At 43.4% G+C, this 26949-nt stretch overlaps 1 protein-coding gene across 1 annotated transcript in view; it reads left to right on the plus strand.

Annotated features, from left to right (window-relative positions):
* Window positions 1-14046, plus strand: part of LOC110499442 (complement C1q tumor necrosis factor-related protein 1) — a 20384-nt gene extending 6338 nt beyond the window's left edge. The window contains exons 2-4 of the mRNA XM_021576583.2: window positions 9701-9915; window positions 10164-10300; window positions 10932-14046. Coding sequence (XP_021432258.2) covers window positions 9701-9915; window positions 10164-10300; window positions 10932-11482 — 903 coding nt within the window. The 3' untranslated portion in view covers window positions 11483-14046. The remainder of the gene's footprint in view (window positions 1-9700; window positions 9916-10163; window positions 10301-10931) is intronic.
* The last annotated feature ends 12903 nt before the right edge of the window (window positions 14047-26949 follow it).

A 26949-nucleotide genomic window follows, 5' to 3' on the forward strand; every position in this document is an offset into this window, starting at 1 on the left:
ACACACACACACACACACACACACACACACACACATGATATACTCTCTCCTGTTTCATTGACGAGTGTCTTCTCTCTCTCTCTCTCTCTCTCTCTCTCTCTCTCTCTCTCTCTCTCTCTCTCTCGTCCATCCTTGTTAACCATGACATTCCTGTTTATTCATACTTCAGATCCTTTATTGTTAGTTTCATGCCATATTAGACTGCGTATAAACCTTCTCTGTGTCACGCCCTGACCTTAGTTCCTTTTTTATGTCTCTATTTTGGTTTGGTCGGGGCGTGAGTTGGAGTGGGCATTCTATGTTGTTTTTCTACGTTTTCTTTTCTATGCGTTTGGCCTGGTATGGTCCCTAATCAGAGGCAGCTGTCTATCGTTGTCTCTGATTGAGAACCATACTTAGGTAGCCTTTTCCCACCTGGTGTTTGTGGGTAGTTGTTTCCTGTTTTGTGTTGTTGTCACCTTTCAGGACTGTTTCCATTTTCGTTGTTTCACTTGGTTATTTTGTGTTTCGTGTTCAGTTATACTAAATTAACACGGACACTTAGCACGCTGCGGTTTGGTCCGATCTTTCCTGTTCCTCAGATGAAGATCGTTACACTCTGTCTGTTCTGCGTTCCAAATGGCAAATTATTCCCTTTCTAGTCTGTACTGCACTATGTAAGGAATAGGGCTCTGATCTAAACTAGTGCACTATATGGGGCATATGGCTCTGATCTAAACTAGTGCACTATATGGGGCATAGGGCTCTGATCTAAACTAGTGCACTATATGGGGCATAGGGCTCTGATCTAAACTAGTGCACTATATGGGGCATAGGACTCTGATCTAAACTAGTGCACTATGTAGGGAATAGGGCTCTGATCTAAACTAGTGCACTATGTAGGGAATAGGGCTCTGATCTAAACTAGTGCACTATATGGGGAATAGGGCTCTGATCTAAACTAGTGCACTATATGGGGCATAGGGCTCTGATCTAAACTAGTGCACTATGTAGGGAATAGGGCTCTGATCTAAACTAGTGCACTATGTAGGGAATAGGGTGCCATGTGGGACGTACGGTAGTGTTTGTTTGATTTACCACCACATTGGTTCACAGATATGCTAGACAGCACAGGCTTTTGCTCAATGGTCAAGTCTGGGTGCTGTTTAATCAGGTCTCAGCCTGATGACCTAGAGGCTGGAGAGGGAGTCTACCTGACAGGAACACTGTTTAATCAGGTCTCAGCCTGATGACCTAGAGGCTGGAGAGGGAGTCTACCTGACAGGAACACTGTTTTATCAGGTCTCAGCCTGATGACCTAGAGGCTGGAGAGGGAGTCTACCTGACAGGAACACTGTTTTATCAGGTCTCAGCCTGATGACCTAGAGGCTGGAGAGGGAGTCTACCTGACAGGAACACTGTTTTATCAGGTCTCAGCCTGATGACCTAGAGGCTGGAGAGGGAGTCTACCTGACAGGAACACTGTTTTATCAGGTCTCAGCCTGATGACCTAGAGGCTGGAGAGGGAGTCTACCTGACAGGAACACTGTTTTATCAGGTCTCAGCCTGATGACCTAGAGGCTGGAGAGGGAGTCTACCTGACAGGAACACTGTTTAATCAGGTCTCAGCCTGATGACCTAGAGGCTGGAGAGGGAGTCTACCTGACAGGAACACTGTTTTATCAGGTCTCAGCCTGATGACCTAGAGGCTGGAGAGGGAGTCTAACTGACAGGAACACTGTTTTATCTGGTCTCAGCCTGATGACCTAGAGGCTGGAGAGGGAGTCTACCTGACAGGAACACTGTTTTATCAGGTCTCAGCCTGATGACCTAGAGGCTGGAGAGGGAGTCTACCTGACAGGAACACTGTTTTATCTGGTCTCAGCCTGATGACCTAGAGGCTGGAGAGGGAGTCTACCTGACAGGAACACTGTTTTATCTGGTCTCAGCCTGATGACCTAGAGGCTGGAGAGGGAGTCTACCTGACAGGAACACTGTTTTATCAGGTCTCAGCCTGATGACCTAGAGGCTGGAGAGGGAGTCTACCTGACAGGAACACTGTTTTATCTGGTCTCAGCCTGATGACCTAGAGGCTGGAGAGGGAGTCTACCTGACAGGAACACTGTTTTATCAGGTCTCAGCCTGATGACCTAGAGGCTGGAGAGGGAGTCTACCTGACAGGAACACTGTTTTATCTGGTCTCAGCCTGATGACCTAGAGGCTGGAGAGGGAGTCTACCTGACAGGAACACTGTTTTATCGGGTCTCAGCCTGATGATTGGACTTCAACAGCGCAGCTCTACTCCAAAGTAGCTACTCGCTTTAAACGTCGATCACACTGCATCACAGGAAACAAAACAGGTTAATAACTGCTGTGATGCTAGTAATTACCTTGATACGGAGAGAGGAGAGTTAATGGTGATTATAGACTTTAGGGTGATACGATCTCCTAATTGGAGAAGAAACACAATCAAGCCCTAGCAGTGCACTGAAAGGTAATGATCTACCCTTTCTTTCAATAGATTAATAAGTACTTTGATTATTCCCAGAGGAGATTCATAATAGAAGCAGACAGAAAGACACAAACACTGAGAGAGACCAAAAAAACGAAGTGCTAGGAGCCATTTGCCATGTAATTTCAGAACATCAGCTGACAGGCATCAAATGGTTCTGGTCTTTGGGCCAGTGCTGCACATTCCTCCTGGTCCTTATGTGAAAACAACATCTCATACACCATCAGTCAGCTGACTCTCTCTCATACCATAGTCCTGAAGAGTAACTTTTTTTATTTTACCTTTATTTAACTAGGCAAGTCAGTTAAGAACAAATTCTTATTTTCAATGATGGCTTAGGAACAGTGGGTCAACTGCAGGGGCAGAACGACTTGACGAGATTTGTTCCTTGTCAGCTCGGGGGTTTGAACTTGCAACCTTCCGGTTACTAGTTCTAACCACTAGGCTACCCTGCCGCCCAAAACATAACATTCCTCTCACACTTCTTCAGGGAGAGAGAGCAGTGACTCTTAATAAGTTGACCTTTGATCTTCAAAACACATCTGATCGTCAGGGCGGTTCAAGGGAGTAATGTTATCAATACCTTAAAGACGTGCAAAGACCATCAAATTCTCCAGCATAATTTCTCTTGAGATAGTCAAATCAACTCAAATCAACGTTTATTTGTCACATGCGCCGAAAACAACAGGTGAAATGCTTGCTTACAGGCCCTAACCAACAGTGCATTTTTTAAGTAAAAAAAATGGTATTAGGTTGACAATAGATAAGTAAAAAGAAATGAAAAAACAACAGTAAAAATACAGTGACAAATGAATAGCAGCGAGGCTATATACAGTAGAGAGGCTATATACAGTAGAGAGGCTATATACAGTATAGAGGCTATATACAGTAGAGAGGCTATATACAGTAGAGAGGCTATATACAGTAGAGAGGATATATACAGTATAGAGGCTATATACAGTAGAGAGGCTATATACAGTAGAGAGGCTATATACAGTAGAGAGGCTATATACAGTAGAGAGGCTATATACAGTAGAGAGGCTGTATACAGTAGAGAGGCTATATACAGTAGAGAGGCTATATACAGTAGAGAGGCTATATACAGTAGAGAGGCTATATACAGTAGTGAGGCTATATACAGTAGTGAGGCTATATACAGTAGAGAGGATATGTACAGTAGAGAGGCTATATACAGTAGAGAGGCTATATACAGTAGCGAGGCTATATACAGTAGTGAGGCTATATACAGTAGCGAGGCGATATACAGCAGCGAGGCTATATACAGTAGAGAGGCTATATACAGTAGTGAGGCTATATACAGTAGTGAGGCTATATACAGTAGCGAGGCTATATACAGTAGAGAGGCTATATACAGTAGAGATGCTATATACAGTAGAGAGGATATGTACAGTAGAGAGGCTATATACAGTAGAGAGGCTATATACAGTAGTGAGACTATATACATTAGAGAGGTTATAACAGTAGAGAGGCTATATGCAGTAGAGAGGCTATAACGGTAGAGAGGCTATATACAGTAGTGAGGCTATATACAGTAGTGAGGCTATATACAGTAGTGAGGCTATATACAGTAGAGAGGATATGTACAGTAGAGAGGCTATATACAGTAGAGAGACTATATACAGTAGAGAGGCTATACTATACAGTAGAGAGGCTATATACAGTAGCGAGGCTATATACAGTAGCGAGCCTATATACAGTAGCGAGGTTATATACAGTAGAGGCTATATACAGTAGAGAGGCTATAACGGTAGAGAGGCTATATACAGTAGCGAGGCTATATACAGTAGTGAGACTATATACATTAGAGAGGTTATAACAGTAGAGAGGCTATATGCAGTAGAGAGGCTATAACGGTAGAGAGGCTATATACAGTAGTGAGGCTATATACAGTAGTGAGGCTATATACAGTAGTGAGGCTATATACAGTAGAGAGGATATGTACAGTAGAGAGGCTATATACAGTAGAGAGACTATATACAGTAGAGAGGCTATACTATACAGTAGAGAGGCTATATACAGTAGCGAGGCTATATACAGTAGCGAGCCTATATACAGTAGCGAGGTTATATACAGTAGAGGCTATATACAGTAGAGAGGCTATAACGGTAGAGAGGCTATATACAGTAGCGAGGCTATATACAGTAGCGAGGCTATATACAGTAGCGAGCCTATATACAGTAGCGAGGTTATATACAGTAGAGGCTATATACAGTAGCGAGGCTATATACAGTAGAGAGGCTATATACAGTAGAGAGGCTATATACAGTATAGAGGCTATACGCAGTAGCGAGACTATATACAGTAGCGAGACTATATACAGTAGAGAGGCTATATACAGTAGCGAGGCTATATACAGTAGTGAGACTATATACATTAGAGAGGTTATAACAGTAGAGAGGCTATATGCAGTAGAGAGGCTATAACGGTAGAGAGGCTATATACAGTAGTGAGGCTATATACAGTAGTGAGGCTATATACAGTAGTGAGGCTATATACAGTAGAGAGGATATGTACAGTAGAGAGGCTATATACAGTAGAGAGACTATATACAGTAGAGAGGCTATACTATACAGTAGAGAGGCTATATACAGTAGCGAGGCTATATACAGTAGCGAGCTTATATACAGTAGCGAGGTTATATACAGTAGAGGCTATATACAGTAGAGAGGCTATAACGGTAGAGAGGCTATATACAGTAGCGAGGCTATATACAGTAGCGAGGCTATATACAGTAGCGAGCCTATATACAGTAGCGAGGTTATATACAGTAGAGGCTATATACAGTAGCGAGGCTATATACAGTAGAGAGGCTATATACAGTAGAGAGGCTATATACAGTATAGAGGCTATACGCAGTAGCGAGACTATATACAGTAGCGAGACTATATACAGTAGAGAGGCTATATACAGTCGAGAGGCTATATACAGTCGAGAGGCTATATACAGGCACCGGTTAGTCGGGCTGATTGAGGTAGCACTACATGAGGTATGGTTAAAGTGACTATGCATGTATGATAAACAGAGAGTAGCAGCAGCGTAAAATAGGGGTTGGGGGGCACACAATGCAAATAGTCCGGGTAGCCATTTGATTACCTGTTCAGGAGTCTTATGGCTTGGGGGTAAAAACTGTTGAGAAGCCTTTTTGGCCTAGACTTGGCACTCCGGTACCGCTTTCCATGCGGTAGTAGAGAGAACAGTGTATGACTGGGGTGGCTGGGGTCCTTGACAATTTTTAGGGTCTTCCTCTGACACCGCCTGGTGTAGAGGTCCTGGATGGCGGGAAGCTTGGCCCCAGTGATGTACTGGGACGTACGCACTACCCTCTGTAGTGCCTTGCGGTCGGAGACCGAGCAGTTGCCGTACCAGGCAGTGATGCAACCAGTCAGGATGCTCTCGATGTTGCAGCTGTAGAACCTTTTGAGGATCTGAGGACCCATGCCAAATCTTTTTAGTTTCCTGAGGGGGAATAGGCTTTGTCGTGCCCTCTTCACGACTGTCTAGGTGTGTTTGGACCATTATAGTTTGTTGGTGATGTGGACACCAAGGAACTTGAAGCTCTCAACCTGCTCCACTACAGCCCCGTCAATGAGGATGGGGGCGTGCTTGGTCCTCCTTATCCTGTATTCTACAATCATCTCCTTAGTCTTGCTTACATTGAGGGATAGGCTGTTATTCTGGCACCACCCGGCCAGGTCTCTGACCTCCTCCTTATAGGCTGTCTTGTAGTTTTTGGTAATATGGCCTACCACTTTTGTGTCAGCTGCAAACTTAATGATAGTGTTGGAGTCGTGCCTGGCCACGCAGTCGTGGGTGAACAGGGAGCACAGGAGGGGACTGAGCACGCACCCCTGAGAGGCTCCAGTGTTGAGGATAAGTGTGGCAGACCTACCCTCACCACCTGGGGGCGGCCCGTCAGGAAGTCTAGGATCCAGTTGCAGAGGGATCCTTAGCTTAGTGATGAGCTTTGAGGGTACTATGGTGTTGAACGCTGAGCTGTAGTCAATTAATAGCATTCTCACATAGATGTTCCTTTTGTCCAGGTGGAAATGGGCAGTGTGGAGTGCAATAGAGATTGCGTCATCTGTGGATCTGTTTGGGCGGTATGGAAATTGGAGTGGGTCTAGGGTTTCTGGGATAATGGTGTTGATGTGAGCCATTACCAGCCTTTCAAAGCACTTCATGGCTATGGATGTGAGTGCTACGGGTCTGTAGTAATTTAGGCAGGTTGCCTTTGTGTTCTTGGGCACAGGGACTATGGTGGTCTGCTTGAAACATGTTGGTATTACAGACTCATTCAGGGACATGTTGAAAATGTCAGGGAAGACACCTGCCAGTTGGTCAGCACATGCCCGGAGCACATGTCCTGGTAATCCGTCTGTCAACGCAGGCCTTGTGAATGTTGACCTGTTTAAAGGTCTTACTCACATTGCCTACGGAGAGCGTGATCGCCTCGAAGCGAGCATAGAAGAGATTTAGCTTGTCTGGTAGGCTTGTGTCACTGTGCAGCTCGCGGCTGTGCTTCCCTATGTAGTCTGTAATTGTTTGCAAGCCCTGCCACATAAGACAAGCGTCGGAGCCGGTGTTGTACAATTCAATCTTAGCCCTGTATTGGTGCTTTGTCTGGTTGATGGTTCTTCGGAGGGCATAGCAGGATTTCTTATGAGCTTCCGGGTTAGAGTTCCGCACCTTGAAAGCGGCAGCTCTACCCTTTAGTTTAGTGCGAATGTTGCCTGAAATCCATGGCTACATCTTGGGGTATGTACGTACAGTCACTGTGGGGACGACGTCCTCGATGCACTTATTGATAAAGTCAGTGACTGATGTTTTGTACTCCTCAATGCAATCTGAAGAATCCCGGAGCATGTTCTAGTCTTTTATAGCAAAACAGTTCTGTAGGTTAGTATCTGCTTCATCTGACCACTTTTTTATAGACCGAGTCACTGGTGCTTCCTGCTTTAATTTTTGCTTGTAAGCAGGAATCAGGAGGACAGAATTGTGGTCAGATTTACCAAATGGAGGGTTAGGGAGAGCTTTGTACGCGTCTCTGTGTGTGGAGTACAGGTGATCTAGAATTGTTTTCTGTCTGGTTGCGCATTTAACATGTTGACAGAGATTAGGTAAAACTGATTAAAGTTTCCCTGCATTAAAGTCTCCGGCCACTAGGAGCGCCGCCTCTGGGTGAGTGGTTTCCTGTTTGCTTATTTCCTTATACAGCTGACTGAGTGCAGTCTTAGTGCCAGCATCCGTCTGTGGTGGTAAATAAACAGCCACGAAAAGTATAGCTGAAATCTCTCTTGGCAAATAGTGTGGCCTACAGTTTATCATAAGATACTCTACTTCGTATATCGTATATCCTGCTAGCTGGATATCCATGTCATCATTCAGCCACGATTCTGTGAAACATAAGATGTTACAGTTTTTGATGTCCCGTTGATAGGATATTTGTGATCATACCTTGTCTATTTTATTGTCCAATGATTGTAAATTGGCGAGTAAAATTGATGGTAACGGCAGCGTTCCCACTCGCCTTCTGCGGATCCTTACGAGGCACCCAACTCTGTGTCCTCTGTACCTGCATCTCTTCCCTCTTGTGAATAACGGGGATATCGGCCTTGTCGGCTGTTAGCAGTATATCCCGTGCGTCCTGCTTGTTGAATGAAAAACCCTTGTCTAATCCCGTGGTGAGTGATCGCTGTCCTGATATCTAGAAGCTCTTTGTCTAATCCGTGGTGAGTGATCGCTGTCCTGATATCCAGAAGCTCTTTGTCTAATCCGAGGTGAGTGATCGCTGTCCTGATATCTAGAAGCTCTTTGTCTAATCTGAGGTGAGTGATCGCTGTCCTGATATCCAGAAGCTCTTTGTCTAATCCGAGGTGAGTGATCGCTGTCCTGATATCAGAAGCTCTTTGTCTAATCCGTGGTGAGTGATCGCTGTCCTGATTTCCAGAAGCTCTTTTTTTGCCGTAAGATACGGTGGCAGAAACATTAAGTACAAAATAAGTTACAAATAACGTGATAAAAAAACACATAATAGCACAATTGGTTAGGCGGCGGTAAAACGGCTGCCATTTGGGTGTTAGTCTAATGTGTGAAATGAGTTAGTCTAATGTGTGAAATGAGTTAGTCTAATGTGTGAAATGAGTTCATCTAATGTGTGAAATGAGTTCGTCTAATGTGTGAAATGAGTTAGTCTAATGTGTGAAATGAGTTAGTCTAATGTGTGAAATGAGTTAGTCTAATGTGTGAAATGAGTTCATCTAATGTGTGAAATGAGTTCGTCTAATGTGTGAAATGAGTTCATCTAATGTGTGAAATGAGTTAGTCTAATGTGTGAAATGAGTTCGTCTAATGTGTGAAATGAGTTAGTCTAATGTGTGAAATGAATTAGTCTAATGTGTGAAATGAGTTCATCTAATGTGTGAAATGAGTTCATCTAATGTGTGAAATGAGTTAGTCTAATGTGTGAAATGAGTTAGTCTAATGTGTGAAATGAATTAGTTCAAAAAAATGTTTTGAGTGTTGTTTTTTACACTGATTAACAGTTTTACTCAGAGTCTGTCTCCATCTCAAATGACACCCTATTCCCTACATAGTGCACTACTTTTGTCCGGAGCCCTGGTGAAACATATACTGTAGGTAGTAGGGTGACATTTGAGACGCACTCTCTGATGTTGTCATAACGAGGTGTCATCACCATCCTAGACATTTGGTTTATCCCACAAATACATTACAGCAGCTGGGCAAACCATTCTGTCTCCAGAGACACTGGGTCCTTCCCCAACTTGGCCCGTTATGTAGTAACCACTCTCCTAGAGAAAGAGAACCATTCATAGTAAATCTAGAGTCCCAAAAACAACCATTATCAACAACATCTACGGGTGAATCTCAATTGTATTTTCATTGATTCCTCGCATCCTCTCTTGTCACTAGTTACTACAGCCACAAAGTCAAAATTGGCTATATTGTACAAATTCATGAAAACTAAAAGTTAGGGTTAGGCATAAGGTTAGCAGTGTGGTTAGGGTAGTTTTAAAATCCGATTTTGAGGAAGAGTAGTTTTAGAAATAGGTGGGATTTAGCCATAATACTTTGCTGTTGTGGTAACTAGTGATGACCATTCCTCACCCTATGAGCTCAGTCACTTCCTGATCATGACCGATGTCACTTCCTGTTTCCTATTTCCTGAAGATGAAAGTGGGTGGTGTGCCTCCACCCTCTTCCCTGTGTGCGTGGGTGGTGCTGCTTATTTTGGTGGAGTCAGGTGAACCCTACCGGACCCCATACGACCAGGAACAAGGCCAGAACAGAGACAGGGACAGAGAGAGTACAGACTCCAGGACAGACACCAGGGACTACCACAGAGATGCCAGGCCAGACACCAGGGACTACCACAGAGATGCAAGGTATTACTGCTATACAACATACTACCTAATAATACCTCTCCAAGTGACACCCTATTCCCTATGTATATGTAGTGCACTTCTCTTAACCAGGGTCCCTATATAGAGCACTTCTCTTGACCAGGGTCCCTATATAGTACACTTCTCTTGACCAGGGTCCCTACTTTTGGCCCTGGTCAAGAGTGATGCACTAAATAGGGAGTTGGGGTGCCATTTGGGGTTGTGTCCGTTGACGTTGTTTTCTCTGCTAGCGAGGTGAGGGGTAAAGAGTGTCAGCGGTGCTGTGACCCTGGAGAAGAGGTCCGTACTCAGTCTGCCAACCCCCAGTACCCACAACTCTACCCACAGAACCAGGCGGTGCCACAGATCAACATAACCATCCTCAAAGGTAGGTGATGCCACAAATACTACTACATAGCAAATGGGTCTGCAGTTAGCGTTTGATCAACGTCTTGAATACTTGACCTATTTTTGACAAAATTGGCTGAAAATGCTCATTGCTTTAGGAAGTTTGATTTCCCCATCTCTAGGAAATACTGATCACTTTTCAAACCAGCTGTGATTTACAAGTCTGATGTGGCCGATAAGTGATGAATTTCAGACCACAGGATCACTATATGCCACAACTGGTCATAAAGAGTATAATTCTCATTCAACCACTGAGGTAGTTATTTGGTGAAGACTTTAGCAATGAGAGGTTGCAACAATCATATCTCTGTCACTGACAAACACAATCATGGGTGAGTAATCTCTCACATTAATTCGAAAAGCATGCTGGGAAATATGCAGTTTTAAAACAACGCCCACTCCAAAAGAATGTAACAGGCTTTGGGCCAAAACTAGTTTTGAAACCAGTGGGTTAGGAGAGGGGATAACAGCTGTGGGTATTTGTATCTGCCACGTTGTATGTGGCAAAATCCTAATCGTCAGTTACTTGAGTACAGATACGCGGGGGAAACCATTGTGACCAGCAACTGACCTGAGGTCATTTCTATCATTTCTACTTTGTCCTTCTCTAGGTGAGAAGGGGGACAGCGGCCAGCGAGGACCCTACGGTAAATCTGGCAAGTCCGGCCAGTCCGGCCCTCGTGGGCCCAATGGCATCAAGGGCACCAAGGGGAGCATAGGGACCCCGGGTGACCCCTGCAAGGTCCAGTACGCTGCCTTCTCCGTGGGCCGCAAGAAGGCCATCCACTCCAACGACTACTACCAGACCTTAGTGTTCGACACTGAGCTCGTCAACCTCTACGGACACTTCAACATGTTCACCGGCAAGTTCTACTGCTACGTGCCGGGAATCTACTACTTCAGCCTGAACGTGCACACGTGGAACCAGAAGGAGACGTACGTGCACGTGATGCATAACGAGAGAGAGGTGGTGATCCTGTACGCCCAGTCCAGTGACCGGAGCATCATGCAGAGCCAGAGCCTGATGCTAGAGCTGGAGAGAGAGGACCAGGTGTGGGTCCGGCTGTTCAAAGGAGAGAGGGAGAACGCCATCTTCAGCGATGACTTTGATACCTACATCACCTTCAATGGACACCTTATCAAGCCCAAGAGCGAGGGGTAGGGGGAAGGGGTCGGTTGGGGCTGTGTCCCAAATGGCACCCTATTAGCTGTATAGTCCACTACATAGGGAACGGGATCCCACTTGGGACGCATCCTAGAGGGGTTGTGGGCTTGTATGATGGACCAGTGTGACGCGAGAAGGAGACCAAAGTTCCCAGTTCATAGAAGAATATCTTAACTTTCTTTTTGTGTCTTTATGTGTGTTATTATTGTATTTTAATCCAGATATCAAGAGAGACATTGACTTACTTTGAGAAGTAAACCAAGCCACTTGTTAATTTGACAAAAACATGTTGCACACACAGCCTGATGAAGATTGATGATCGGTTGGAGGTTTTGTCAGGAAACAGCCAAACAGAATCAATTCAAGATGGCCACTGTTCAAGATGTTCAACAGAGCGGAGAAAAATTATCCTCAGGGTAGGGACGTCCCAAGGAGCCCACTAACCATGTTCAAAGTGCCTTGATTGCGTGAAGCATCGTCTTACAGTACTGCTTTCACTTTTGGCCAGTAAATCTAAAAAATTACACTTTGACTCCCTACAACACTTAGGGTGCATCCCAAACGGCACCATATTCCCTATTTAGACACATAAGGTTCTGGTAAAAAAATGGTGCACTAAATACAGAATACCGCTACGGTGGTATTTGGGACGCAGAGCCTTTATGAAACATGTACGTTGTGTGATGCAAAGTATTATGATTCGAATCAACTTTGCACCCAGATAAACTGTATGTTTTAAGAGCACTCCTCTGTCACGGTCCTCGTAACCAGGAGACCAAGGCGCAGCTTGATCAGAATACAGTCTTCTTTTATTAAAACAAAGAACACTTAGACAAACTAACTTGACGCTATAAACTAGTGCTGACATGCAACTACACATGAACAACAACCCACAAAATACCCTAGGACTATGGCTACATAAATATGGTCCCCAATCAGAGACAACGATAAACAGCTGCCTCTGATTGGGAACCAATCTAGGCAACCATAGACATATAAATACCTAGATATATAAAAAACTCTAGATATACAAAAAACCCTAGACATACAAAAACCCCTAGACATACAAAACCTACACATACAACCCTCGTCACACACTGACCTAACCAAAATAATAAAGACAACAAAGATAACTAAGGTCAGGGTGTGACATCATAGCTTTCAGATGTAGAGACAGATCATATTTGTTTGAGTTAGACATAGATTAGACATATTACACTGTGAACACATCCATTTAAATGTCAATATATCTTTATTGTCAATTTTAACTCAATAGATCTTTATTGTCCCCAGTGTAAAACAGTTGTATACATAGATATCATAAAACATGTCATACAATGACCTAGACTAGATAAAGTAACAGGACCTAGACTAGATAAAGTAACAGGACCTAGACTAGATAAAGTAACAGAACCTGGACTAGATAAAGAAACAGGACCTAGACTAGATAAAGTAACAGGACCTGGACTAACTAGATAAAGTAACAGGACCTGGACTAACTAGATAAAGTAACAGGACCTGGACTAGATAAAGTAACAGGACCTAGACTAGATAAAGTAACAGGACCTGGACTAGATAAAGTAACAGGACCTGGACTAACTAGATAAAGTAACAGGACCTAGACTAGATAAAGTAACAGGACCTGGACTAACTAGATAAAGTAACAGGACCTGGACTAGATAAAGTAACAGGACCTGGACTAGATGAAGTAACAGGACCTGGACTAGATGAAGTAACAGGACCTGGACTAGATGAAGTAACAGGACCTGGACTAACTAGATAAAGTAACAGGACCTGGACTAGATAAAGTAACAGGACCTGGACTAACTAGATAAAGTAACAGGACCTGGACTAACTAGAGAAAGTAACAGGACCTGGACTAGATAAAGTAACAGGACCTGGACTAACTAGATGAAGTAACAGGACCTGGACTAACTAGATAAAGTAACAGGACCTAGACTAGATAAAGTAACAGGACCTAAACTAGATAAAGTAACAGGACCTGGACTAGATAAAGTAACAGGACCTGGACTAGATAAAGTAACAGGACCTAGACTAGATAAAGTAACAGGACCTAGACTAACTAGATAAAGTAACAGGACCTAGACTAGATAAAGTAACAGGACCTAGACTAGATTAAGTAACAGGACCTGGACTAGATAAAGTAACAGGACCTGGACTAGATAAAGTAACAGGACCTGGACTAGATAAAGTAACAGGACCTGGACTAGATAAAGTAGCAGGACCTGGACTAGATAAAGTAACAGGACCTAGACTAGATTAAGTAACAGGACCTGGACTAGATAAAGTAACAGGACCTAGACTACATAAAGCAACAGGACCTGGACTAACTAGATAAAGTAACAGGACCTGGACTAGATAAAGTAACAGGACCTGGACTAGATAAAGTAACAGGACCTGGACTAACTAGATAAAGTAACAGGACCTAGACTAGATAAAGAAACAGGACCTAGACTAGATAAAGAAACAGGACCTGGACTAGATAAAGTAACAGGACCTGGACTAACTAGATAAAGTAACAGGACCTGGACTAGATAAAGTAACAGGACCTAGACTAGATAAAGTAACAGGACCTGGACTAGATAAAGTAACAGGACCTGGACTAACTAGATAAAGTAACAGGACCTAGACTAGATAAAGTAACAGGACCTGGACTAACTAGATAATGTAACAGGACCTGGACTAGATAAAGTAACAGGACCTGGACTAACTAGATAAAGTAACAGGACCTGGACTAGATAAAGTAACAGGACCTAGACTAGATAAAGTAACAGGACCTGGACTAGATAAAGTAACAGGACCTGGACTAACTAGATAAAGTAACAGGACCTGGACTAGATAAAGTAACAGGACCTGGACTAGATAAAGTAACAGGACCTAGACTAGATAAAGTAACAGGACCTGGACTAACTAGATAAAGTAACAGGACCTGGACTAGATAAAGTAACAGGTGCTTAAATGGTCTTCATATGAACTAGACAAAGCATGTCTGTACATTCACTCACATAGTTGCATTCTGGTTGTTTGGTGACTGTGGACATTCAAACCATGTAAGAAAACTGTATCTGTAGGTTTAGGTTATTGTACTAGGGTGGCGTTGCCCTTCTTTGAAATATGAAATGAGAAACCCAGGACTAATATTGACAATGGGATGCATCCTAAATGGCACCCTAATCCTTGGACAGTGTGCTACTTCTGACCAGAGCTCTATGGGCCGTGGTAAAAAGTAGTGCATGACATAGGGAATAGGGTGTCATTTAGGGCGCAGACAATATTCTTTCATTGTGAATGTAACCTACCATGTATAATACAACAATAGGACCAGCTGTACTGAACGTGAGCTGCAAAATCCAACACATACAGTAATTCCACATGGAGCTTTTCCTTTTTAAATGGTGTTGTTTGGATAAAATAAACAATGCATACAGTATATGATTGTACCAAAATCATATCAAGTTTGACGAAAAAAAAAAAGTATATATTTTTGTTGTTGCCACAATCCAGTATTCACTTTCCATGAAACCTCAAATCATTTAGTGTGTCAAGGATGGTTTCCCAATATTCTGTTTATACAAGTTGATGACAGCCAATCAGATGAAGAAGTCCCTAGAACTCATTATTAGCCTCAAAGGCCAGGGCCCCATTCCAAACCAAACCCTCACACCCTATTCACGGGTCCTACTTGACTTCCCCTCATGGCTTTTGAATGGCAGGTCAAGTAATTTATACTGAACAAAAATCTAAATGTAACATGCAACAATTTAAAATGTTTCTACAGTTCATATAAGGAAATCAGTCAATTGAAATAAATGTATTAGGCCCTAATCTGTGGATTCCACATGACTGGGCATGGGTGCAGCCATGGGTGGGCCTGGGAGGGCTCAGGCCCACCCATTGGGGAGCCAGATCCAGCCAATCAGAATGAGTTTTCCCTATAAAAGGGCTTTATTTCAGACAGAAATACTCCTCAGTTTCATCAGCTGTCCCAGTGGCTGGTCTCAGATGATCCCGCGGGGGAAGAAGCCAGATGTGGAGGTCTTGGGCTGACATGGTGACACATGGTCTGCGGTTGAGAGGCTGGTGGGACATACTGCCAAATTCTCTAAAAGGATGTTTGTCAGTCAGCATGCTCCCTCAAAACTTGAGACATCTGCAGCATTGTGTTGTCTGACAAAACTGCACATTTAAGAGTGGCCTTTTATTGTTCCCAGCACAAGGTGCATCTGTGTAATGATCAAGCTGATTAATCATGTTCTTGATATGTCACACCTGTCAGGAGGATGGATCATCTTGACAAATAATAAAAAAGTTCACTAACAGGGATGTAAACAAACTTGTTTATATGTTTATATTTTTGTTCAGTATAAGTGAAACTCCAGGGGTTTTTCCCCAATCACATGTCCTGACTAGAAAAAACGTTCCTAATTAATTACTTATTTTTCTGGACAGGTAACAGGGTCCAGACAAAGTCATCCAACCCTTTTCGATGCGCTAAAATGGAAGTAAAAAAAGAATGTGGACAGGAGGGCCAGGAAATACTTACCCAAGACCAGAAATGTCAGGAAACTGTTTTAGTGCCTGCAGATGTACATATTTGACATACTGTCAGTGAAAGCTGTCTACTGTTTACTTTCTTTTAATGTAACCTTTTATTCATTCAGGCTAGTCAATTAAGAACAAAATCTTATTTACAATGACGACCTGGCAGCCACTACAGTATGGATTGTTTGAAAAGTAGTTTTGATATATAAAGATTAGGCTGAGAACGTATATGGTTCATATTCATTAAAAAATACAACGAAGAAATGCTCTGTTGTTTGTTTGAGTGACAGGGAGGTTGAGAGAATGCATGAGAGAAATGGTATCCTTGCATGCTTATTTAGCTGTGTGTGTGTGTGTGTGTGTGTGTGTGTGTGAGCCTGTCTTGTATGGGGTGTGTCTCTAATTCCCCTGGGTATTTTATGGTGTGTACCTGCCAAGCTCTCTCAGTGGACACAGTGGAATGTGCTGGGTAGATCAGAGCGCTCCAACCCAGACCCAACCTAGAGACGGAGACAGCAAATATTATGCCTCTGTCTTTCTCTCTGTAGTTACTGTGCTCTCGCTCTGCCCCTCTTAGGCTTTTTGGGTATGTGAAATTTCAACAATTTAGTATGCTTTAAATGCAAGGATTAACTGATTAATAACATTTGCCCTTTTATTTCAAGATTGAAAGATATAATAACACAATGTCACGGACCGAGCTAGCCATTAAGGTCCCTTAATGCTCAAATTAGATTCAGTGGCTGATTAATTATGTTTGACATCATATTCGCTAAATCCTTAATACATACATATTTTGTCTATGCCAGTGGCTAACCACTCCCCTTGAGCAGTTTGTATTTTATTGAGACATCTTCAAGGGGAACATAATTTGTGCTTTATTGTGCGTTATTCACCTTGGGTGAGAACTATTTGCATACATTGAGTCAGACAACTTGTGATGTCTAATTTCCGAAGGCCTTTTCTTTTTAGCATGTGAACAGTATTAGTACTCAGAGCCACTGTTCTGGCCTTTTGGTCGTCCAGTCGTGAGACCCCGTTTTGAACCAGCCTTGGTGGAACGATGGGCAACAGCTGTAGGCTGACAGGATCTCATAGGGCCTGGTCATCTGGCAGCTCTTCGGAGTGCTGCTGCTCTGTTGGCCGCTGGGCTGATGTGAGACTTCGCAAAGCAATGGATGGCTGACACAAGCCTTGATGGATTGTAATGGATGGCTGACACAAGCCTTGATGGATTGTAATGGATGGCTGACACAAGCCTTGATGGATTGTAATGGACGGCTGAATCCAAAGTTCTGCACCTCTGCAGCCTGGTGCTTTCACAGTGCTCCTGTACGGCCTACTGGGCAGGTACACAGCTCCACCTCCACATCAACTGTGTAAACAGTGCCTGGAGAGATGCCCTTCACACTAACCATCTTCTATTCAATCTAGGATATTACATCAAAATGTATATAAGAAGATATCAATAAAATGAGGTAAGATATGCATAAGGCGGGTTGATAGTAATATGCTTGTATGTACCTGGCAGATGTCTGACCCATTAAAGTTCGCTCTTCAAAGCAAGGAATCTAGACTTCTGGAAAGACTCCCAACATCCACATGCCACGTCTGTCACCGTGGCTTCAGAGTAGGTCTCCAAGCGGGATGTGGGGAGATCAAACAGCTGCGGCAGGTTGAAGGCGTTGGTCCTCTGGAGGATTGTGTCTTTCAGGACTCTCATGGCAGCTTCCACGTAGTCGTTGGTGTCATTCCCACGGGTCCTCTCTGAAACCCAGGGCCCAACACTCCCTATGACCATATCGTTTCTCCAGGTAAGCATGTCCTCTCTGAAACCCAGGGACCAACACTCCCTACGACCATATCGTTTCTCCAGGTAAGCATGTCCTCTCTGAAACTCAGAGCCCAACACTCGCTATTACCATATCGTTTCTCCAGGTAAGCATGTCCTCTCTGAAACCCAGGGCACAACACTCCCTACGACCATATCGTTTCTCCAGGTAAGCATGTCCTCTCTGAAACCCAGGGACCAACACTCCCTACGACCATATCGTTTCTCCAGGTAAGCATGTCCTCTCTGAAACCCAGGGCACAACACTCCCTACGACCATATCGTTTCTCCAGGTAAGCATGTCCTCTCTGAAACCCAGGGACCAACACTCCCTACGACCATATCGTTTCTCCAGGTAAGCATGTCCTCTCTGAAACTCAGAGCCCAACACTCCCTATGACCATATCCTTTCTCCAGGTAAGCATGTCCTCTCTGAAACCCAGGGCCCAATACTCCCTATGACCATATCATTTCTACACATACATTTATTTTTACATTTACATTTTGGTAATTTAGCAGACACTCTTATCCAGAGTGACTTACAATCAGTGCATTCAACTAAGGTAGATAAACAACAACATATCACAGTCATAGGAAGTAAAATATTTCTGTAACCGTTACTGAGAATGTTGTTGCTGTTCGTGCTGGCTGCTTGCAAATGTATTTATATATTTTAAAATACAAAATAGATTTATTTTAATAAAATTTGTTTCAAAATAAGTATTTTGCAGTTTATTTCGATACACTGATGTTGATGGTATTTTGTATTTCTATTTTGTAATTTTGCCCATCCCTGAGTACGATTAGCATGCAGTTTGATTTAGCATGCAGTTTGATTTAAGCCAGCCAGATTTCAGACGCCAGTGTTTTTTTTTTACAGCTCCTGGTTATGCAGAGGTGTTCTGCCGCCATCGAGTGGTGGTGTTTGGTGTAGCAGCTCTGAGTTTTACACTGACCAATTACCTGTTATGTCCTGCTCAACCCCAGCACACCTCCTGTCCATGTACGTACCTGGTGCTCTGTCCTCCAGACATTCAGCCACTAGAAAGAATGAGCTGCAATTGTATTTATTTTCTCTCTCTCTCTCTCTCTCCCCTTGATGAAGATATGTGATTTCTAAAGCTTTTACCTTCGGGGGTAGACTGAATGGAGTGTAAATAAGTCATGAGAATAGATTAGTGTGTAAGGGTAATGAGCAGATGTGGCAGCTCCCCAGCGCAGCACAAATGCATGGAGAAAGATAGCTGCTAAAATGGCTGACACCAGACTCAGCAGTCTCTGGCCTGTTATTGACCACATCCCTCAGGGAGATATCGCTGTCTATTGGTTTTGGTGGTGATTGAGTTGACCATGTTGTACTTTTCCTACAAGTAGATCTGAAGAACTGTTAGATTTAACTCACTGAATTAGCCCTAATCTTTTTCTATTGGAGTAAAATGGTCCTGTGTTTACAGGCGAAGTGCTGAAGTTGTGTTTGGGCAGATTCTCTGATAATGCAGTGCCACAAAAAATATTATAAGAGATTTGTTTCTCTGACAGTACAGAGTGGCATAAAGAACTAAAGAGACATTTGTAAGAGACAAATGTACGAGCAACCCTAACCCTAGCCCTAACCCTAACCCTAACCTCAACCCTAACCCTAACCCTAGCCTCAACCCTAACCCTAACCCTAACCCTAGCCTCAACCCTAACCCTAGCCTCAACCCTAACCCTAGCCTCAACCCTAACCCTAACCCTAGCCTCAACCCTAACCCTAACCCTAGCCTCAACCCTAACCCTAGCCTCAACCCTAACCCTAGCCTCAACCCTAACCCTAACCCTAGCCTCAACCCTAACCCTAACCCTAACCCTAACCCTAGCCGCAACCCTAACCCTAACCCTAGCCTCAACCCTAACCCTAACCCTAGCCTCAACCCTAACCCTAGCCTCAACCCTAACCCTAACCCTAGCCTCAACCCCAACCCTAACCCTAGCCTCAACCCCAACCCTAACCCTAGCCTCAACCCTAACCCTAACCCTAACCCTAGCCTCAACCCTAACCCTAGCCTCAAACCCAACCCTAGCCTCAACCCTAACCCTAACCCTAGCCTCAACCCCAACCCTAACCCTCAACCCCAACCCTAACCCTAGCCTCAACCCTAACCCTAACCCTAACTCTAGCCTCAACCCTAACCCTAGCCTCAACCCCAACCCTAACCCTAGCCTCAACCCTAACCCTAACCCTAGCCTCAACCCTAACCCTAACCCTAGCCTCAACCCCAACCCTAACCCTAGCCTCAACCCTAACCCTAACCCTAGCGTCAACCCTAACCCTAACCCTAGCCTCAACCCCAACCCTAGCGTCAACCCCAACCCTAGCGTCAATCCTAACCCTAACCCTAACCCCAACCCTAACCCCAACCCTAACCCTAACCCTAACCCTAACCCTAACCCTAGCCCTAGCCTCAACCCCAACCCTAACCCTAACCCTAGCCTCAACCCCAACCCTAACCCTAGCCTCAACCCTAACCCTAACCCTAGCATCAACCCTAACCCTAACCCTAGCCTCAACCCCAACCCTAGCGTCAACCCCAACCCTAGCGTCAACCCTAACCCTAACCCTAACCCCAACCCTAACCCCAACCCTAACCCTAACCCTAACCCTAGCCCTAGCCTCAACCCCAACCCTAACCCTAACCCTAGCGTCAACCCTAACCCTAACCCTAGCCTCAACCCCAACCCTAGCGTCAACCCTAACCCTAACCCTAACCCTAGCCTCAACCCTAACCCTAGCCTCAACCCCAACCCTAACCCTAGCCTCAACCCCAACCCTAACCCTAACCCTAGCGTCAACCCTAACCCTAACCCTAACCCTAACCCTAACCCTAACCCTAACCCTAACCCTAACCCTAACCCCAACCCTAACCCTAACCCTAGCGTCAACCCTAACCCTAACCCTAGCCTCAACCCTAACCCTAACCCTTAACCCTAACCCTAACCCTAACCCTAACCCTAACCCTAGCGTCAACCCTAACCCTAACCCTAGCCTCAACCCTAACCCTAACCCTTAACCCTAACCCTAGCCCTAACCCTAACCTTAACCCTAGCTTTATGTTGAGATCCCGGTTCAACCACTGGACAGTTCTGTAAACGAGTGTAGGTGAGCTGTAATGTACTATATGACCAAGTGGTGGCAGCATTGTTTATATTTTCTCCATGAGCAGGTCAGTTATTCAGTTATTCTGTATCCCTTCCATGAAGGCCAGTGTTGGTCAACTCAACTCTCCTCTCCAGATATACTTTTGCGAAATCATTAACTTAGATATAATCATAAGCACACACACTCAGTGTCATCAAATGGAAATAATTAGTTTTCAATATTTTCTATTAACAAACATATTACATATTGTACAGCAACCAGAGGAAAAGTCACAATCAGAGATGTACAAAAATATACAAAAAAACTGTATACATTGACAGGAATCCTCCACAAACAAATCATATTCATTAATAATTCTACAGATTTAACTCATAAAGCATATAAATGTACCTGTGTGGCAGGTAGCCTAGTGGTTAGAATGTAGGGGTGGCAGGTAGCCTAGTGGTTAGAGGCAGGTAGTCTAGTGGTTAGAATGTAGGGGTGGCAGGTAGCCTAGTGGTTAGAATGTAGGGGTGGCAGGTAGCCTAGTGGTTAGAATGTAGGGGTGGCAGGTAGCCTAGTGGTTAGAATGTAGGGGTGGCAGGTAGCCTAGTGGTTAGAATGTGTGGCTGGCAGGTAGCCTAGTGGTTAGAGGCAGGTAGCCTAGTGGTTAGAATGTAGAGGTGGCAGGTAGCCTAGTGGTTAGAATGTAGGGGTGGCAGGTAGCCTAGTGGTTAGAATGTAGGGGTGGCAGGTAGCCTAGTGGTTAGAGGCAGGTAGCCTAGTGGTTAGAATGTAGGGGTGGCAGGTAGCCTAGTGGTTAGAATGTAGGGGTGGCAGGTAGCCTAGTGGTTAGAATGTAGGGGTGGCAGGTAGCCTAGTGGTTAGAATGTAGGGGTGGCAGGTAGCCTAGTGGTTAGAATGTGTGGCTGGCAGGTAGCCTAGTGGTTAGAGGCAGGTAGCCTAGTGGTTAGAATGTGTGGCTGGCAGGTAGCCTAGTGGTTAGAGGCAGGTAGCCTAGTGGTTAGAATGTGTGGCTGGCAGGTAGCCTAGTGGTTAGAATGTAGGGGTGGCAGGTAGCCTAGTGGTTAGAATGTAGGGGTGGCAGGTAGCCTAGTGGTTAGAGGCAGGTAGCCTAGTGGTTAGAATGTAGGGTTGGCAGGTAGTCTAGTGGTTAGAATGTAGGGGTGGCAGGTAGCCTAGTGGTTAGAATGTAGGGCTTGCAGGTAGCCTAGTGGTTAGAGGCAGGTAGCCTAGTGGTCAGAATGTAGGGGTGGCAGGTAGCCTAGTGGTTAGAATGTAGGGGTGGCAGGTAGCCTAGTGGTTAGAATGTAGGGGTGGCAGGTAGTCTAGTGGTTAGAATGTAGGGGTGGCAGGTAGCCTAGTGGTTAGAACATTGGACTAGTAGCCAAAAGGTTGCAAGATCAAATGCACGAGCTGACAAGGTAAAAATCTGTCATTCTGCCCCTGAACAAGGCTGTCATTGAAAATAAGAATTTGATCGTAACTGACTTGCCTAGTTAAATAAAGGTAACATGAAAAGGTCTGATGGCTTGTGAGCTGAGGGTCAACCAGTGGGATCAGGAGTTGGTAGAACCGTCTTGAGACCTAATTATATCAAAGGCAGATCGAAAGGAAATTTCTTATAAAATCCAATTAATTAAACATTTTTTTTTAGTCATGCTATGTTTCTTGCATAGGCCTGGAATGTAGAAGAGGATGGATGTCAAGGTCTCCATGGCATAAGGCCTAATGCGACTAGTGCAAAAAAAAATCGCCCACCAACCAACCAGGCCGTTAAAATACAAAATAAACGATCACATATATATGTATGTATATATATATATATATATATATATATATATATATATATATACACACAGTTGAAGTCAGAAGTTTACATACACTTAGGTTGGAGTCATTAAAACTTGTTTTTTAACCACTCCACAAGTTTCTTGTTAACAAACTATAGTTTTGGCATGTCGGTTAGGACATCTACTTTGTACATGACACAAGTAATTGTTCCAACAATTGTTTACAGACAGATAATTTCCCTTATAATTCACTGTATCCCAATTCCAGTGGGTCAGTAGTTTACATACACTAAGTTGACTGTGCCTTTAAACAGCTTGGAAAATTCCAGAAAATGATGTCATGGCTTTAGAAGCGTCTGATAGGCTAATTGACATCATTTGAGTCAATTGGAGGTGTACCTGTGGATGTATTTCAAGGCCTACCTTCAAACTCAGTGCCTCTTTGCTTGACATCATGGCAAAATCAGCCAAGACCTCAGAAGAAAAATTGTAGTCCTCCACAAGTCTGATTCATCCTTTGGAGCAATTTCCAAACGCCTGAAGGTACCACGTTCATCTGTACAAACAATAGCACGCAAGTATAAACACCAAGGGACCACGCAGCCGTCATACCGCTCAGGAAGGAGACGCATTCTGTCTCCTAGAGATGAACGTATTTTGGTGCAAAAAGTGAAAATCAATCCCAGAACAACAGCACCTTGTGAGGACCTTGTGAAGATGCTGGAGGAAACAGGTATAAAAAATTATTTTTCCAAGGTAAAACGAGTCCTATATCGACGTAACCTGAAAGGCCGCTCAGCAAGGAAGAAGCCACTGCTCCAAAACCGCCATTAAAAAAAGCCAGACGCGGTTTACAACTGCACATGTGGACAAAGATCGTACTTTTTGGAGAAATGTCCTCTGGTCTGATGAAACAAAAATATAACTATTTGGCCATAATGACCATCATTATGTTTGGAGGGAACAGGGGGAGGCTTACAAGCCAAAGAACACCATCCCAACCATGAAGCACGGGGGTGGCAGCATCATGTTGTGGGGGTGCTTTGCTGCAGGAGAGTCTGGTGCACTTCACAAAATAGATGGCATCGTGAGGACGACAATTATGTGGATATATTGAAGCAACATTTCAAGACATCAGACCAAGTTAAAGCTTGGTCGCAAATGGGTCTTCCAAATGGACAGTGACCCCAAGCATACTTCCAAAGTTGTGGTAAACTGGCTTAAGGACAACAAAGTCAAGGTATTGGAGTGGCCATCACAAAGCCCTGACCTCACACTTACAGAAAATGTGTCGGCAGAACTGAAAAGGCCTGTGCGAGCAAGGAGGCCTACAAACCTGACTCAGTTACACCAGCTCTTTCAGGAGGAATGGGCCAAAATTCACTCAACTTATCGTGGGAAGTTTGTGGAAGGCTACCTGAAACATTTGACCCAAGTTAAACAATTTAAAGGCAATTCTACCAAATACCAATTGAGTTTATGTAAATTTCTGACCCACTGGGAATGTGATGAAAGAAATAAAAGCTGAAATAAATCATTCTCTCTACTATTATTCTGACATTTCACATTCTTAAAATAAAGTGGTGATCCTAATTTACCTAAGACAGGGGATTTCTTTCTACGATTAAATGTCAGGAATTGTGAAAAACAGTTTAAATATATTTGACTAAGGTGGATGTAAACTTCTGACTTCAGCTGTATACAGTACCAGTAAAAAGTTTGGACACACCTACACATTCAAGGTCTTTTCCTTATTTTTACTATTTTCTATATTGTAGAATAATTGTGAAGACATAAAAACTATGAAATAACACATGGAATCATGTGTTAATCAAAAAAGGGTTAAACAAATCAAAATATATATTCTTCAAAGTAGCCTTGATGACAGCTTTGCACACTCTTTTTATTCTCTCAACCAGCTTCATGAGGAATGCTTTTCCAAAAGGAGTTCCCACATATGCTGAGCACTTGTTGGCTGCTTTTCCTTCACTCTGCGATTCAACTCATCCCACACCATCTCAATTTGGTTGAGGTCGGGTGATTGTGGAAACCAGGTCACCTGATGCAGCACTCCATCACTCTCCTTCTTTGTCAAATAGCCCTTACACAGCCTGGATTTTGGGTCATTGTCTTGTTGAAAAACAAATGACCGCAAACCAGATGGGATGGCGTATCACTGCAGAATGCTGTGGTAGCCATGCTGGTTAAGTGTGCCTTGAATTCTAAATAAATCATAGACAGTGTCACCAGCAACGCACCCCCACACCATCACACCTCCTCCTCCATACTTCACGGTGGTAACCAACCTTGAATGAGTAGGTGTGTCCACATTTTGACTGATACTGTACATACTATATACATTTCACAAACACAGTGTATTTGACAAAAGTTATCTTTTGTTTGTTTTTAGTCCCATCCTTCACCTCAACCCCTCCCATCTATCTATGAAGACCATCCAGTTTTGATTTCTATTTGCCATATATTTATTTTTCAAATCTCTCAGTGTTAAATCAACACTGACAGAGTTAAATTTAACACTGGTCCATTGTCAATATGGGTTCACACTTTTCAGTGTCATGAACAGACAAAATCACGTCTTTCATGAATTTGGATGAGATTTGGATGAAACCAGATCAAAGTATGAATGACCAAATTATGAAAAATGACTGTTGCTACATTGATGAAGTTTGATTATAATGTTACTGGTCCCCTGCACCATGTCAAACACTTGGATTCAGGAGGCGGAATTATTAAGGGATGGGGTGACATCACTCTAACTCTCATTTTAATACACCAATGCTAACATGATATTCTCTTACCTAATTTAAATAAGTACCGCCTTGTAACCAACATCGGAGAAGGCGTATTTGCATATAGGGGGGTTATACTGTAGCTAGATAGCTACTCTAATGGTGTCAAAATTTGACCGTTGGGTGTCAGCAAAAATAATTACAAGTTTACACTATTACAGTTTTTCTCAATTGCTAAAACACAATTTCTGAAACCTTGCTCCATTTCCTGAAAACATTAAACACAAAACCTCATCTTCAAGCACTATTTACATAACCTCGGACTCCTCTCGCAAAATGAAACATTCGCCTCAAAATAGTTTTACCTGTGTTCAAAACCAAACACTGCTCTCAAATAAACAAAGTGATCAAAATGATATACACTCTCAAGCAGTCAGTAAACAATACACCGAAAAATAGAAAACATATTGTTCAAAACATACAGTTCTCAGGGAGAAGTACATTTTTAATCTAAAAAAAATTTCATATTTTTCCGTCATTGTCTTTTGATGAACGAAAACATGTTCTATCATAGTAGCTCAAAATTGATCAGAAATTACTACTCTGCTTTGCTCTTTGCAATTTTGTTTTTTGTTCTTCCTCCTCCTTGTACCCCTATTTTTACAGTACTGTACCCTGCATCTCACAAACGTGTCCTTTGTCTCTGTGATACTGTAATTCTTGTTCTTTGCTGATATGAACCTGCAACCAGTCAAAATCTATTGAGCAGTCAGTACTGTTAATAAATGGAAAGCACAATGTTCAGGGCCATACAATTTCTAGAATGCACTGTACTACAGTATACAATACTAAAAGAGACAAAAATCAAAGGAGTAAACATGTGATCAATGTGCTTCTTCTTGTCTTTGGGCTGGGTCAGGCCAGAGCACTTCGTCGACATCACAAGCAATATTGTCCCTCCTGAGGCAATGGGGGAAGAAGCCTCTTGTGTGCCGTATCCAGCCCTGACATGATTCCTCACCTATATCACCACAGGCTAAATCCATGGCTTGCAGCAGATTTACTCTGGTGTAGAGTTGTCCATCATATACTTTCCATCTCCAAGAGGAGAAAAACTCCTCAATCGGATTCAGGAAAGGCGAGTATGGAGGGAGGTACAAGTTCATAAACTGCCCATTGATGTTAAACCATTCCCTTACCTGAGCAGCTCGGTGGAAACATTGTCCCACACTATCACATAGGTGGGAATGAGATTCTCATTTAGCTCTTGACCCTGCTGCTCTTGACCCTGCTGCTCAAATAAAATATTTCTTAGATTGACAATAAATCTTAGAAGGTGCTGTGTGTTAAATGGTCCGAGTGTAACATGGTGATGTTTAATTTTTATT

Source organism: Oncorhynchus mykiss, chromosome 20 (genome assembly GCF_013265735.2).
Source record: "Oncorhynchus mykiss isolate Arlee chromosome 20, USDA_OmykA_1.1, whole genome shotgun sequence".
Lineage (NCBI taxonomy): Eukaryota > Metazoa > Chordata > Actinopteri > Salmoniformes > Salmonidae > Oncorhynchus > Oncorhynchus mykiss.